This window comes from Drosophila virilis, chromosome X (genome assembly GCF_030788295.1).
Source record: "Drosophila virilis strain 15010-1051.87 chromosome X, Dvir_AGI_RSII-ME, whole genome shotgun sequence".
In the NCBI taxonomy this organism is placed as follows: domain Eukaryota; kingdom Metazoa; phylum Arthropoda; class Insecta; order Diptera; family Drosophilidae; genus Drosophila; species Drosophila virilis.
Window position 1 is genome coordinate 29,522,397 of NC_091543.1, and position 13,914 is coordinate 29,536,310.

Sequence of the window (13,914 nt, forward strand, 5' to 3'; positions counted from 1 at the left end):
GCTTAGATTGATAAAGATTGTATTTTTTAGTCTAAGTTAGGAAACAATAAAAGCGCGACGTATCGTCCCTTAATGTCTCCCGTTAGTTAACTCATTTTTTATATGCATTTTTACATGCAACCTGCAAACCCAAAGTTGCAGACATTAATGCACTAATTGGCGCCCAACCTAAAAAACCCAATACAAAAAAAAAAAAAACGCGATAAAACGGTTTTAAAACTCCAGTTGTGACAGCAGCGGTGGAATTCATCAAAATACACAAATACACAACAATAGAATCATGTAAGTGATTTGTGAAGTGAGAATAGAAAATTTCGAGAACAATTTTTTTTTCGAATACGCACAAATTAATTTTGTTAAAGTAAGAAAAGGAGTGTCCATTTCTGATTGAGGAAAAAATTTATGAGAATTATTTAAAAAAAAAATAAAAAAAATAAATAAAAATCCCATTAGCTTAACCTTTTATGTGTTGTTCGGTTTCATACAGAGGTTTAAATTCGAATGAGCGACTGTGACTCCGACGTAGACGCGCATGAACACTACGATAGCGACGACAGTATTTTAGCGAGGTTAATAGGGGGATTTGGAACATTGCAGGTATCAGGTTGTGTCACCCCAACTGAACATAATACAGAAACAGACTCAGTTATGGACCCAGAGCAGTTGCGTGCGATAATTGAGGCCGCAGTGCGGAGCGCACTCACAGCGCAGGAGCAGGAATTCGCGAATAGGGAAGCTACGCTAAGGCAAGAATAAGGTATCGAATAAGCTAAGAAACACACAACCTTCAGTCCCGGTAGTAAAGGTTTACAGGGAAGTTGAAATCATAGACGGGGTGGAATGTAATGAGCCGCTCGACGTGGTAAAATGTCTTACCGAGTTCCATGGGACTCAAGACACTTACGTGTCCTGGAGGCAGGCCGCGCATGCCGCCTAAAAAATTTTCAGAAAATACGACGGTAGTTCACGTCACTACCAAGCCACCGCAATCATTAGGAGTAAAGTGAGAGGCCCGGCAGACGCGGTTCTCGCCTCGTTTAACACGCCGTTAAACTTTGAGGCCATCATAGCGAGGATGGACTTCACTTATAGTGATAAGCGGACAACCCATGTCCATTCTATAGTTCTACGACGAGGTTGAGAAAAAACTCACGTTACTTACGAACAAAGCCCACATGACATATGACAGCGATTTGGCGGCGGGCATGTGTGAAAAATTCAGGGGTGACGCACTTCGCGTATTTATCTCTGGACTAAAACGCAGTCTAACCGATGTGCGTTAGCGTTAGCCCAGGAGGTCGACGCTAATCACGAGAGATTTGCTATCGCGACAAGCTTTGCTAGAGGACAAGAGGAGCGAGCTCGTCCAGAACAGCGACCACAAGGGCGCCAGCAACAAGAGAACAAGCGATTCTAGCCAGGGCAAGAATCCTCATTTCAAGAAGCAGAACGGCCAATCCACAGATAGCCCAGAATAGAGCTGGGCCTATAATGTCCCAGTTTCCATTGAAGTCGACCCTTCTTCTTCCAGGTTTAGACAGCCCACAAACTTTTCAAATTCGGCTAAGTTTAACGCCAGCCAAGGCCAGGGAATTCAACGTCCTGCCAGATCAGACCGTGCGACGGGCCAAAGGAGGCAGAGGGTAGACCACATCCAGGCAAGCAAGGCTGAGAGATGGGGGTATGCCGACGCGGCACAAGAGGCATCAGACGAACAACAAGGCAAACATAGCCCAGATTATGATATCGATAGCGCTAATTTTTTAGGGGAAGGTCTCTGCTACCGTTCATTCGACGGAGAATAGCGGGGATAGACATGAAATTTTTAATTGACACGGGTGCGGCAAATAACTACATCAGACCGCATAAACGCCTTAAAGGCGTCGTCCGGGTCGAGTCCCCTTTCGTTGTCCATTCTATCCTTGGGTCCAACAACATCGCCGAAAAATGCAAGTTATCCATGCTTGGGTGCGACACATATTTTTTCCTACTAGATTCTTTATCCACTTTTGATGGAATCATAGGGCTGGATCTGCTAAAGCAGGTGGGAGCGGTTTTATGCCTAAAAAAAGGTTTGTTAATATTTGATGCGACTTCGGAAGCGTTGCAGTACCACATATGTGTAAGCGTTAATCACACGAAAAATAAGGAAGTAGAGGCACCACCTGCGGTGAAGGCAGATTTCCTGCGAGTACTTCATCGAAACAACAAGGCTTTTGCGGACTCCAACGAGGCGCTGCCTTATAACACGGCTGTTGTGGCCACGATCCGTACGACCGACGAAAATGTGGTCTACTCAAAGCTATACCCCTACCCTAGGGGTGTAGAGGATTTTGTCGTTTCAGAAGTCAACGAACTACTAAAAAACGGTATAATTAGAAAGTCGAAATCGCCCTACAATAATCCGTTTTGGGTGGTCGATAAGAAAGGCACAGACGAGGTAGGCAATAGAAATAAACGTCTCGTAATAGACTTTAGGAAGCTCAACCTCAAGACGGTTGCCGACAAATATCCAATGCCAAGTATCACAATGATACTGGCTAATCTGGGTAAAGCCAAGTACCTCACGACGCTCGACCTAAAGTCAGGTTATCACCAGATTCGTGAGAAGACGGCCCTCTCGATCAATGGCGGGAAGTACGAATTCTGTCGACTTCCCTTCGGTTTGAAGAATGCAGCAAGCATTTTTCAGAGAACCATAGATGACGTCCTGCGGGAGCAGACTGGAAAATCTTGCTACGTTTATGTAGATGACGTCATCGTCTTTTCGGAAAACGAGTCGGACCATGTCAGACATGTCGACTGGGTATTAGGGAGCCTTTTAAATGCGAACATGCGCGTGGAGCATGAGAAGTCACAGTTTTTAAGGAAAGCGTCGAGTACCTCGGCTTCATAGTGACTAAAGACGGTGCAAAGTCAGATCCAGAAAAGGTAAAGGCCATTCGGGAATATGCTGAACCGACCACGGTGTTTGAAGTAAGATCCTTTTTGGGGCTGGCAAGCTATTACCGCTGCTTTATCAAAGATTTTGCAGCAATAGCGAAACCAATCTCCGACATCCTGAAAGGGGAAAACGGATCCATTAGCAAGTACAGGTCTAGAAAGGTCTCTATACAATGCAACGATGCTCAACGCAACGCGTTTCAGAAGCTTAGGAACATATTAGCGTCGGAAAACGTCATACTGATGTACCCGGACTATAAAAAGCCATTTGACTTGATCACAGACGCTTCAGCCTATGGCATAGGTGCTGTCTTGTCGCAAAATGGTCGCCCCATTACTATGATATTCCGGTCCTTAAAAGATAGGAAAGCAAACTTCGCTACCAACGAGCGGGAGTTGCTTGCTATCGTCTGGGCATTGGGTAAGTTACGGCACTTCCTTTACGGGGTTCGGGACATAAATATCTTCACTGATCACCAGCCTCTCACGTTCTCGGTATCCGAGAGCAAACCCAATTCAAAAATAAAGCGCTGGAAAGCGCGCATTGATGAAACAGGGGCTAAGCTTTTCTATAAGCCTGGTAAAGAGAATCATGTAGCGGACGCGCTGTCGCGCCAGAACGTGAACGCCCTGCAGGGTAGCCGCGATGAACCAGAATCTGACGCGGCCACGATTCACAGTGAATTGTCCCTGTCTTACACAATCGATTCGACGGAGAAGCCCTTAAACTGCTTCCGAAACCAGGTTGTATTAGAGGAATCTCGCTTTCCTTTAAAAAGAAATTTCATACTTTTCGGCGAGAAAACCCGCCATTTGGTAAACTTTACCGATACGGTCGCCCTCATCGAAACGATAAAGGCCATCATTAACCCAAACGTGGTTAATGCGTTTCACTGTACTCTCCCAATCTTGGCCAGTTTCCAGCACGAGTTGGTAAGAGCCTTTCCGACTACGAAGTTTTGTTATTGCAAAAACTTCGTGGCCGACGTGTTCGACGTCAGTGATAGAAGAGAAATCATCACTAGGGAACGCAACCGAGCCCGTAGGGCGGCTCAGGAGAATGTAAAACAGGTCATGACGGAGTACTATTTCCCTAAAATGACTAAATTAGCTAATGAAGTGGTGCTTAACTGTAGAATTTGCACGAAAGCAAAATACGACAGACACCCAAAGAAGCAGGAACTCGGCCAGACGCCACTTCCCTCACAGACTGGAGAAATGTTGCACATTGACATTTTCTCCACGGACAAAAAGTTCTTCCTTACTTGTGTTGACAAGTTCTCGAAGTTTGCGGTAGTCCAGCCTATCGCGTCTCGAACGATAGAAGACACGAGACCACCTCTGCTGGTCTTAATGAATATTTTCCCTTCGGCTAAGCAAGTGTATTGCGACAATGAGCTCGCATTCAAGTACTATCAGGTCTCTGCTATTGAATAACTTCGGCGTAAGCGTGATAAATGCGCCTCTCCTTCACAGCACGTCCAACGGTCAGGTAGAGCGCTTTCACAGCACTGTTCTGGAGATAGCTAGGTGCTTAAAGCTCCAAAGGGGTATAGTTGACACAGTCGACCTTATCCTGCAGGCCACTATCGAATATAACAATTCCATTCACTCAGTGGTTGAGAAGAAGCCTAAGGACATCCTGCTTGACTCGCTTCCGGAATCCACCCACGAGGTTAGAGGCAGGATAGAAAGGGCCCAAATCCAGCAGAGCGCTAGGGTTAATAAATTGCGTCGGAACAGAGTCTTCGAGGTAGGAGAAAAGGTCCTGGTAAAGACGAACCGCAGACTAGACGACAAGCTATCGCCTTTATGCATTGAAAAAAAGGTTGAAGCGGACTTGGGGACAACGGTCCTCATTGGGGGGAGGGTGGTCCACAAGAACAACCTCCGTTGAATTGAAAGCACAGTTTTTTTCATTACCATTCCGATAACAGTAGTTTCAACATTTTAGGATTACGTTCACCATACTTTCAAACATGTCCATGACAACGGCTCGGGTGACGGACTACTCGCACGCGGACTACATACCGATTATGGACGGGGACATTCTACTTTGGGACAGTTACGGATACTTACGTCACACTACCAATCTCACGGACTATAGGACAATGACTGAGGAGACCATGAAGCTGACGGGAATGTTTTCACAATCCCATATGAGGAAATTGCTGGAAATTGACACTGGACATGTTGTCCGCTCTCGATGTGCACCATCGCAAGGCAAGAAGCCTTGACTTCTTGGGAACAGCCCTTAAGGTTGTAGCGGGCACCCCGGACGCAAACGAATTCAGGAAAACAGAACTGGCTCAGATGCAGCTGGTCACTGCAAGCAACAGACAAATTTCTATAAATTCCAGGATGCAGGAAAAGATCGATCAACTGACCGACACCGTTAACAGAATTATTAAGTCCTCAAAAGAAAAGCAGGCCGACACTGGCCACCTCTTTGAAACCTTAAGCACACGCAATAGAATGATAATAACAGAAATAGGGAACCTTATGCTTACTTTAACCCTAGAAAAAATTAACGTATTAAACCCAACAATAATAGATCATTCTGATCTTATGAATATTCTCACTGACCAAATCACAGGGACCCCTATCACTGACATATTGAAAGTATCTAATATTAAGGTAGAGCGTAAGGATAATGTAATAAGTTTGATAATCGAATTCCCTATAATAAGTAAGCAATGCAGGAAGATAACAATTTTCCCAGTCGCCCACAACGGTTCTGTGCTCCAACTCCACGACAATCTTGTGGCCGATTGCGACGGACAGATGTTGGCCGTAGCCAATTGCTCACAAACTGCGACTGCCACATTCTGCAAGCGTTCCAAGAGCATCAGTTGCGCACAAGGCCTCCATGCAGGGGGTACAGCCCATTGCCAAACGCAGCCGAGTCATCTTGCCCCTGTCACCATAGTGGACGACGGCATCATCGTCATTAACGATCGTAGCGCAATACTCACCTACGACGATTGCACTGCGATGAAGATAGATGGGACAAACCTCGTCACCTTCTCGTCCTATGCCACCGTAAATGGCACGCGATACTTCAATCGCAAGAGCGTGCAAAATCGGTTCCCGGTGGTAGCGGCATCACCGTTGCTTAACATCAGCGGCCATGACTCGATACTCAGCCTTCCCTACATTCACCGCCTGAGTGAAAACAACCTTAACTACATCAAAGAGGTCAGAGACAGTATTGCAGTCGGAAATACATTGGCGATTTCCTTCGGCATAATGCTGTTGGCCTGTGCTGTGGGGGCTGGAGTCTACTGGCTCCATAGGCTGACAATCAAGCGTCGAAACTCCCGGAAGATCTCGAAGATATTGGAAAACTTAAATGCGACCGAGGACGGTCGATCCTCGAGAGGGGGAGTAGTTAACCACTGACTATTGGTATGTGCTGACCCAGCGTTCTGGGGAAGCCAATGACCAGAGTCATGTGGCGACGGATATGTCGCAACTATGTCACCGGCCGCGACGGTCATCCGACACCGCACACGAGGCGCTAACGCTGCACTTTTGCGAGAGCGGCGGCAGCGGTTCTACAGCAGCAACGGCGGCTCTGGGGCAGCGACGGCGGCTCTGCAGGCATTGCTTAGATTGATAAAGATTGTATTTTTTAGTCTAAGTTAGGAAACAATAAAAGCGCGACGTATCGTCCATTAAAGTCTCCCGTTAGTTAACTCATTTTTTATATGCATTTTTACATGCAACCGGCAAACCCAAAGTTGCAGACATTAATGCACTAACTTATATACACACACAAAAACAAATGTGTGCTCATGAGACGGAGATATTTTCATCAATTGGTGCGTAAATTTGGGCGACGGGCACGGTCTTTGTTTTTTTTTTTTTTTTGGAATGCCTGCGATTAGCTTGAATGAAACAGGTGATTCTTACTTGACGCTCGTTTGCACTTTGATATGCAAAAAAAGTGCAAGTGATCTTTTTATGAATTTATCGACATTGATTTAAGGGTTTTATGACCGGCGATTAATCCATACGATTTTCATTACCTATCCCCACATTAGTGCCTTTTCCGGCTGCACGTATATTTTATTTTAAATCTACCGATAACGCTACCACAACATAAGCTAGATTTGAACTACCCATCAATTTAAGCCATATTTAAAAGTGTCTTTTTGAGAATATATAAATATTCTAAATCATTCAACTTTCACCAAGATCATTTAAGAAACACACAAGTTATTAAAGCTGGCCAAGTGTTTGCTGCAGCTAACGCAAATTGCAGGAATTTCTGTATACATGGACATACATACATACACGCATTCATGGGGGTCATTTTGAATTCTATCAACAGCATTGCAATTGTATTGTTTTCTGTGCTGTGTGTTTTTAAAGCTATTTTCATAGGCTTTTTTTCAATAACAAGGAATTGTTGTTATGACTCTTGAGTATAGGCGGTGGCAAATAGAACAATTTTTCTTTACATTTATTTTTATTACTGCTGAAGCAAAGGAGCTCGTTGCGTGTGCTGCATTTGGTGCTTGAGTTAGTAGAGCCTCTTTACTTGTTTCTGTATGATACTGCTTCTGCAGACGAATCTAATGAACCTCGCATCAGCTTTAAAACGGAAATAAATGCTCATAGAAACTTTTCCGCTTCTTCTGTTTATTATTCAATGGCCCCGCGCTATTGGGCCATTGTGATCACACATATGTAAGCGTATGCTCTCATGCACATACATACATTTTTTAATATGTGGATTCTTAACGGTAAAAGCAAGCAATGATTGCTGTGAAATGAATAAATTTTTTTAAAATTAACTTTTATTTCAAGTATTTTTCACAATATTTTTTTTTTGCAGATTCACTTTTTCGCATAAATGGTCTTTATTCCTTCTCAGGAGCACAAGTCACTTTTAATTAAAGTTACTTATTAAATTGTATTTTAAACACGAAAGACACAAATATTTTATTTTAATTGTGTCCGGGGCTATTGTTTCCTTTATAAGTTGTAATAATCCCAGTTTGCCATTAAAAAAAAAAAAATTTGGTATTCAGATCAATTTAATTTTAATTTTAACTCTCTTCGAAGCGCACAAACTGTTCGTGCAGACGTAACTGAACAAAATAACGGACGATCATCAGACTGTCCATCGAGTAGAATAGTATTTACCTCTTTCAGTCATTATTGAATTACTGACATTTTTGGTATCATGTACATATGGTGATGTGTTGCGCAATGCAATTATACTATTTCTTCATGCCAAATGTGGGCATGTTTCACAATTAGCAATATCTCATGTAAGATAATAAATTAAGTGTCCCCTTAAAATGTCCAACAAATTTATTTTGGGCCCAGCCTAGAGTATACGTATGTATGTATATTTTATATTTATATACGTACATATATTAATATATCTATATTAATCTGCATATAATGAACTCTTCTGAACGCTAATTTTCTTAAATTTACCTACATACATATATTCTCGACAAAACAACAATAAATAAAGTAAATTTTCTTTGTGGCCTGCAATTATACAAATTTAGCTGAAACTATGCTAGTTGCTTGCTTATCAAGTGTTTTATCTTGAGTGAGCGAAATAGAACAGATAAGTCATCAAGCTCTCACTGACAAAGATTACCTTTAAAACTTACTTATATCAATGACAAATTGAATTATTAGACTAAAAGCATTATTTACAATATCTGTTTGAGAGTGCCTGTGTGTATATTAGTGTTGTATTAAATTCTGTGTTATCAAGCACCATTACCAAACATGATGCATTTCAAAGCCAACATGCAGAATTTGAAAAACTCCTATTATTCAATAATATATTAAGAAAATTTACCAAAATTTCTGGGTTGGCTTAAGTAAACTGCTTTTTTAATTTAGTAATAACAAGATCTAAAAACATGAGACAAACTCAGAACCCTAGGAAAATTAAAAGTTGCTTGTGTATTTACATCCGCATTGTTGTTCAGGTAGCTATGTGGCTGGCGGCCAAATGCTACTCTCCATTTGGTTTCGGTATAGTCGATGACGTTGCTGATCTACGCAGTTGATTAGGACGATTGGGCTTCCTTGCGTGGATGTGGCTGAACCGGTTGTGTTCTGGTAAGTGGTAGAGCGATGGATAGACTGCGCGTGTGACTCCAAAAAGAACAATAATCCGCATGAAAGCAGCACTAGTAAAAAGAATTCCGGCGGCTGCAAGGGCGCAGAGTTTCCATGATGCATGGCCGCAGGATGCTCTCCTGCAAAATTGGTAGAGTAAGTTAGAAAAAAATAAATCTCAAGATTAATGAGAAAGAAGGGCTATCTTCAGCACGCCGAAGATTTAATGCCCTTGAAAACCCAGCCATTCATAATGCTCATAACGCTTTCCCCGTACCTAAGAAGCAAAGGGAAAGTAGTTAATGCAGAGTATGGCTAAGATATCTTGTAAGACAAAAAAATCTTCCATAGAACAAATTAATTATCGACCGATCTATATGGACCTATGGAAACTATATGATATAATGATTCGAAGTGAATAAGATTTGGCATACATCTAGCGAGCGGAGTAAAACTAATAAGTTCCGAGTTTGTTCAAGATATCTTGATCAACCGATCGTTCCTATGCTACATGATTTAGTAGTCCGATGTGAATAAGATTTTACAAAATGTAGGGAGCATAGTAAAACTTATAAATGGCGAAATAGGAACGTATGCTAAGTTTCGTGACGATAGCTGTAAGTCTAAGAGACTAGTTCGCATAGAAACAGACATGGCTATATAGACTCAGTTGTTGATATTGATCCAGTATATTAATTTAGTAAATGTTAGTTATTCTTTATGCATTGTATTGTATAAATGATTTTTATTAGGACATAATAATTAAATCGCTCAGGTTATGAATCAGTTTTACGGGCTAGGACGTGGTGTCGCAAGTTATGCTGAAAATGAACTAAACTTAAGACAATATATAATCATTTATCAAGCTACAAAGAATCATTATATGGTTGAACAATGCAACTTCATAGCGGCTGCAGAAACGATTAGCTTGTGCCTCGTGCATTGCTTGCTATGCAAAGACATCCGGCCAAGAGCTGAGTCAGCGTCTGTGCTGGAGTACTCCCCCTCAATTTAAGGCCACCTTCGGTCGACCCTATTTCAGCAATCACCTCGTTCATCCTTTGAGCAGTAGCCTTCTTTCTGATGATTCGCCGATAGGTGAAGCCAATGCATATGACTGTGCCACAGGCTGCTCCAAAAAGAACCAACAATATGGTCAAGTTGATGTTGCCCATTTCTTCTCTGACTTCTTGTATTGTATCCAGATTGCGTTCATTTAATCGATGAAGGTAAGGCAGACAAAGGATACCCTGATGACCGGTGACATTAAACAGGGGGACACTGCTATACCTGGGAACCAGTTCTGAACGTTTTTGCGATTGATGTACCTTGTTCCTTTTATAGTGACCCAATTATTGAACGTGATTAATGATGTGCCACGCAACCATCGTTGATGATGACTATTCCGTTATCAATCCATGTGATTGCGTCTAGATTGCTTGGCTGCATATCGCAATGAACTATACCGCCAGAATGAAGTTCCTTGAACATGGGCTGATTGTCGATCGTTGACGGAAAGCCGTTCTTGCGGTGGCTGTGCAATTCTTTAGCATGTAAAGTTGACCCTGCATTCTGCCATGATGCTATTCTCTATTCGCAACATATGGCTTTTAACGGACGAAACCGATATAAGGTCGGCCATATGAGTATCTGTGGGCTCTTCAAACCAAACAGATTTTCAGTCTGCGTGGTCGTATATATTTTGACTAACAATGTAAGCCTTAGCTAAGTTTATGGCGAGCATTAAGTTCTGCAATTCCATTTACAACATTCTGTTCCTGGCTAAAAGCGTTTCTTATAAATTGCCAGAATCAAATTACCTGCCCTTTGCAGCCTTTAAAATTTGGTTTGTACTCTCGTAACTTAATATAAAGGAAACAAGTAAGAGGTTCTAGTCGGGAACTCCCGACAAGGGGATACCCTGAACCCTCTTCTTCCAACATCAAATGCATATATATATTTTATTTTAGAAGCTATATGCTAAGTTTGGTGACTCTAGCTCTTATAATTTGCCGAAATTGTCCAAAAAACAGAAAATTGATATCGATTTTCATCGATTGCTTGGAAACGGAGTAAGTTTCAAGTCTCTAGCTCTTATAGGTTCTGAGATCCTTGCGTTCATACATACGGACGGACGGACGGACATGGCTAGATCGACTCGGCTATTGGTGCTGATCAAGAATATATATACTTTATGGGGTCGGAGATGCTTCCTTCTGCCTGTTACATACATTTGTTTTTTGCACAAATACAATATACCCTTATACCCAGTTTTAATGGGTTCAGGGCTGTCGTTGTGGACAACCCTCACTTTCTTTATGAGAACAGTGGTTCCCAGGTCAGTTTCCAGAGATTTTTCTTCACACTTTCTTGCCAACCTTTACCTCTCTAGCTCTGAGTGAGTCCTGTGCTCTTTTATGCTTATTTTGAACCTCCGTCTTTGATTTGCCTGGGAGTGAACGGACGGCATCAACTGGCCGCTTGTCGGTGACAGAATGGATTGTGTTGTTGTACTCCACTGTAGACAACAAGGGCGGCTCATTTGAAATGCTAACTCCATATTGATTTATCAAAAGCTGTTGTGCTGCTGGCTTCAGTTGTACAATATGGTGTGAGATATATTTTACCGAGGTCAAAATTACGTGTTCATGTGTGAACATTCTGTGGAGGGCCAACAAAGGTTATGGTCTGCAGTTTTACAATATGAGTTTTTATCGAAGGTTTAAGTGAGACTTGCTGTCAAGAGTTCCGGTGTGAAAAGCAAATTTCGAAAGACAAGTATAAAAAATTTTTTGTCAGCTGAGAAGATTTACACATTTCCTCTGCATGTACATTGCTTGTTTCCTAGGGTGTCTGGCGTATTAAGCACTAGCACAGTTTTGTTCAACTTCGTTGGCTATTTTAGCCATTTTTGGAAAATAGTACTCTGAGAGTCCCAAGAACGATCTAACTTCACAAACTGTCTTGGGCTCTGGGAAGTCCTGAATGGCCTTGGCCATGTCCGGGTCTTTTGTGGCACCGTCACTAGTGCCAACAGTTCTAATAGTGGTTACTACAGAAGTGTTGTATGGATGCGCGTCGTTAGCGTCTGCGAACGTTTTTTTCCTATCCATTAACGTTTTTTAAACATTTTTCTTTTTAGGGGAGGAGCGCTGCGCAATCTACGTTAGTGAAATTGACATCCACAAACCAATGGTGAGTTGGCTGCAGCTTAGACAAAGCTCTGCCACAAATCCACATTCTTGGCTCTGAGTAGTGTGATTTAGTCAAAGGCGTTCGTTCTCTTGTAAGCCTACAGTTTACTCAAGTTGACGTACGCTGGAGCCTGCGATGACATTAGAAATCTAGACATTGATGGGTTAACGTCCATTGGTTGCCGTTGCTTTGCCGCTACTACGATGGCCGGTCTGCTGTGTTTAATATGGGCTTTTTGCAAGGGCGTAGTTTGTAGCGAAACTGTTTGTGTCGAGGTTAGCCTCGATTTTTTGTCCGAGTGCTAAATCAGAGGGAAGATCGATCGGATGTGCCGCAAGTGGGACATCAGAGAGACTTCGCCTAAGGCCAGAGATAAATATTCGCAAAGCATCACCTCTAAATTTCGCGCATATACCTTTTGCTAGTGCTGTGTCGTACGTCATATTGACTTTGTTTATGAGTAAAGGGAGTTTATTTTAAACTCCATCATAATATTGATGCAAGGTATGTTGCTCTAGCCCTGGGGGCACCCATTTCTTGTTCGATAACATAAGCTGGCTTGTCATTGTAAGTGAAATCTAAACGGTTGATGATAGCATCAAAATTTAATGAACGAAGACAAAACCGCGTCAGCCGAACCCCTTATTTTGCTTTTGATAATTATTACTGTCAGGTAATGGCGAGAGCTGCCATTATATCGTCTTAATATTTTATTTTCTTTTATGTAATGTTTATTGTATTGAATCAAAAATGGCGTATGGGCATGGACAAATGTCAAAGGCGTCTTCTTTAGTCGGGGGCTGTGGGGAGTCTACTATGTCTTGTTCGGAGGAGTTCCTTAAAGGATCTTCTCTTGAGACTCCTGATTATACACCTCCCAGCAAGGTCTCTTGCAACCGGATTGCAGTGTCGCTGCAAGCGTTCTTTGTATTTTTGGATGCTTCGACTTGGCTGTGTATAGTCTCCATTTTAAAGTCTCTGTGCGGGGTAAAATTTCCGACCAATCAGCACCGGTCATTCGGCACAAGGCCGTGTTTTGCGATATCTGAATCCGTCTCCTTATTGTACGAGATGCAATTGCTCAAACCTGGATTCCGTATCTCAAAGTTGGCGTCACCACGGCTTTGTAAGCTGACCGCTTGCAGCAAAGTGGCAATGGGCCGTTGGGCTTATCAGCAGCCAGTTGGTCTTGGCCATCTTAAAGCGGCACTGCTTCAGAAGGCTGTCGATATGCGCCCGAAAGGTAAGCCTCTTATACAGTACAATTCCAATATACTTGGACTGGCACTTCAAAGCATTGAGCTTATGTTCCACTTGCGTACCCAGCTCTCATACAAGTGGATGTATTTCTGGGCCTCATCAGTGGCTGAGTAAAATAGGCGGGGTAAAATATTGCCACGGCATCAGCAAATGTGGCCATTAAGTATTTTCCTGGGTAGGTCATCTAGAGTGGGGATGTCTGCCGTATACAAATTGTAGAGGAAGAAACCCAGTACCCTGCCTTGAGGACATCCGCATTCATGATTTTAAGCTTGCGCTCCATTAGATAAGAGCGCATAAGTAGAAAGAAGGGGCGCGAAGACTCATCTTGATTTTCAGGAGCAATCCTAAGAGCTCTCTCAGACTCGATCATAAGCCTGCTTAACGTAGGCCTGCTTAACGTCTATAAAGAATTTA

The 13,914-nt window shown here is 42.6% G+C and overlaps 1 protein-coding gene across 16 annotated transcripts in view; it reads right to left on the bottom strand.

The window, feature by feature from the left end:
• dpr8 (defective proboscis extension response 8) overlaps positions 1–13,914 on the bottom strand; it is a 402,477-nt gene that overhangs the window by 95,171 nt on the left and 293,392 nt on the right. For 13 of the 16 annotated variants that reach the window (XM_070208165.1, XM_070208163.1, XM_070208155.1 and 10 more), the window contains one exon: positions 6,797–9,182. The exons of 1 other annotated variant lie outside the window; for it this stretch is intronic. In XM_070208165.1, the coding sequence (XP_070064266.1) occupies positions 8,914–9,182 (269 nt within the window). In that variant the 3' untranslated portion in view covers positions 6,797–8,913. Of the gene's footprint in view, positions 1–6,796; positions 9,183–13,914 lie in introns of those variants that run through there. 2 more of the 16 variants (XM_070208172.1, XM_032438969.2) reach the window with 1 other exon arrangement.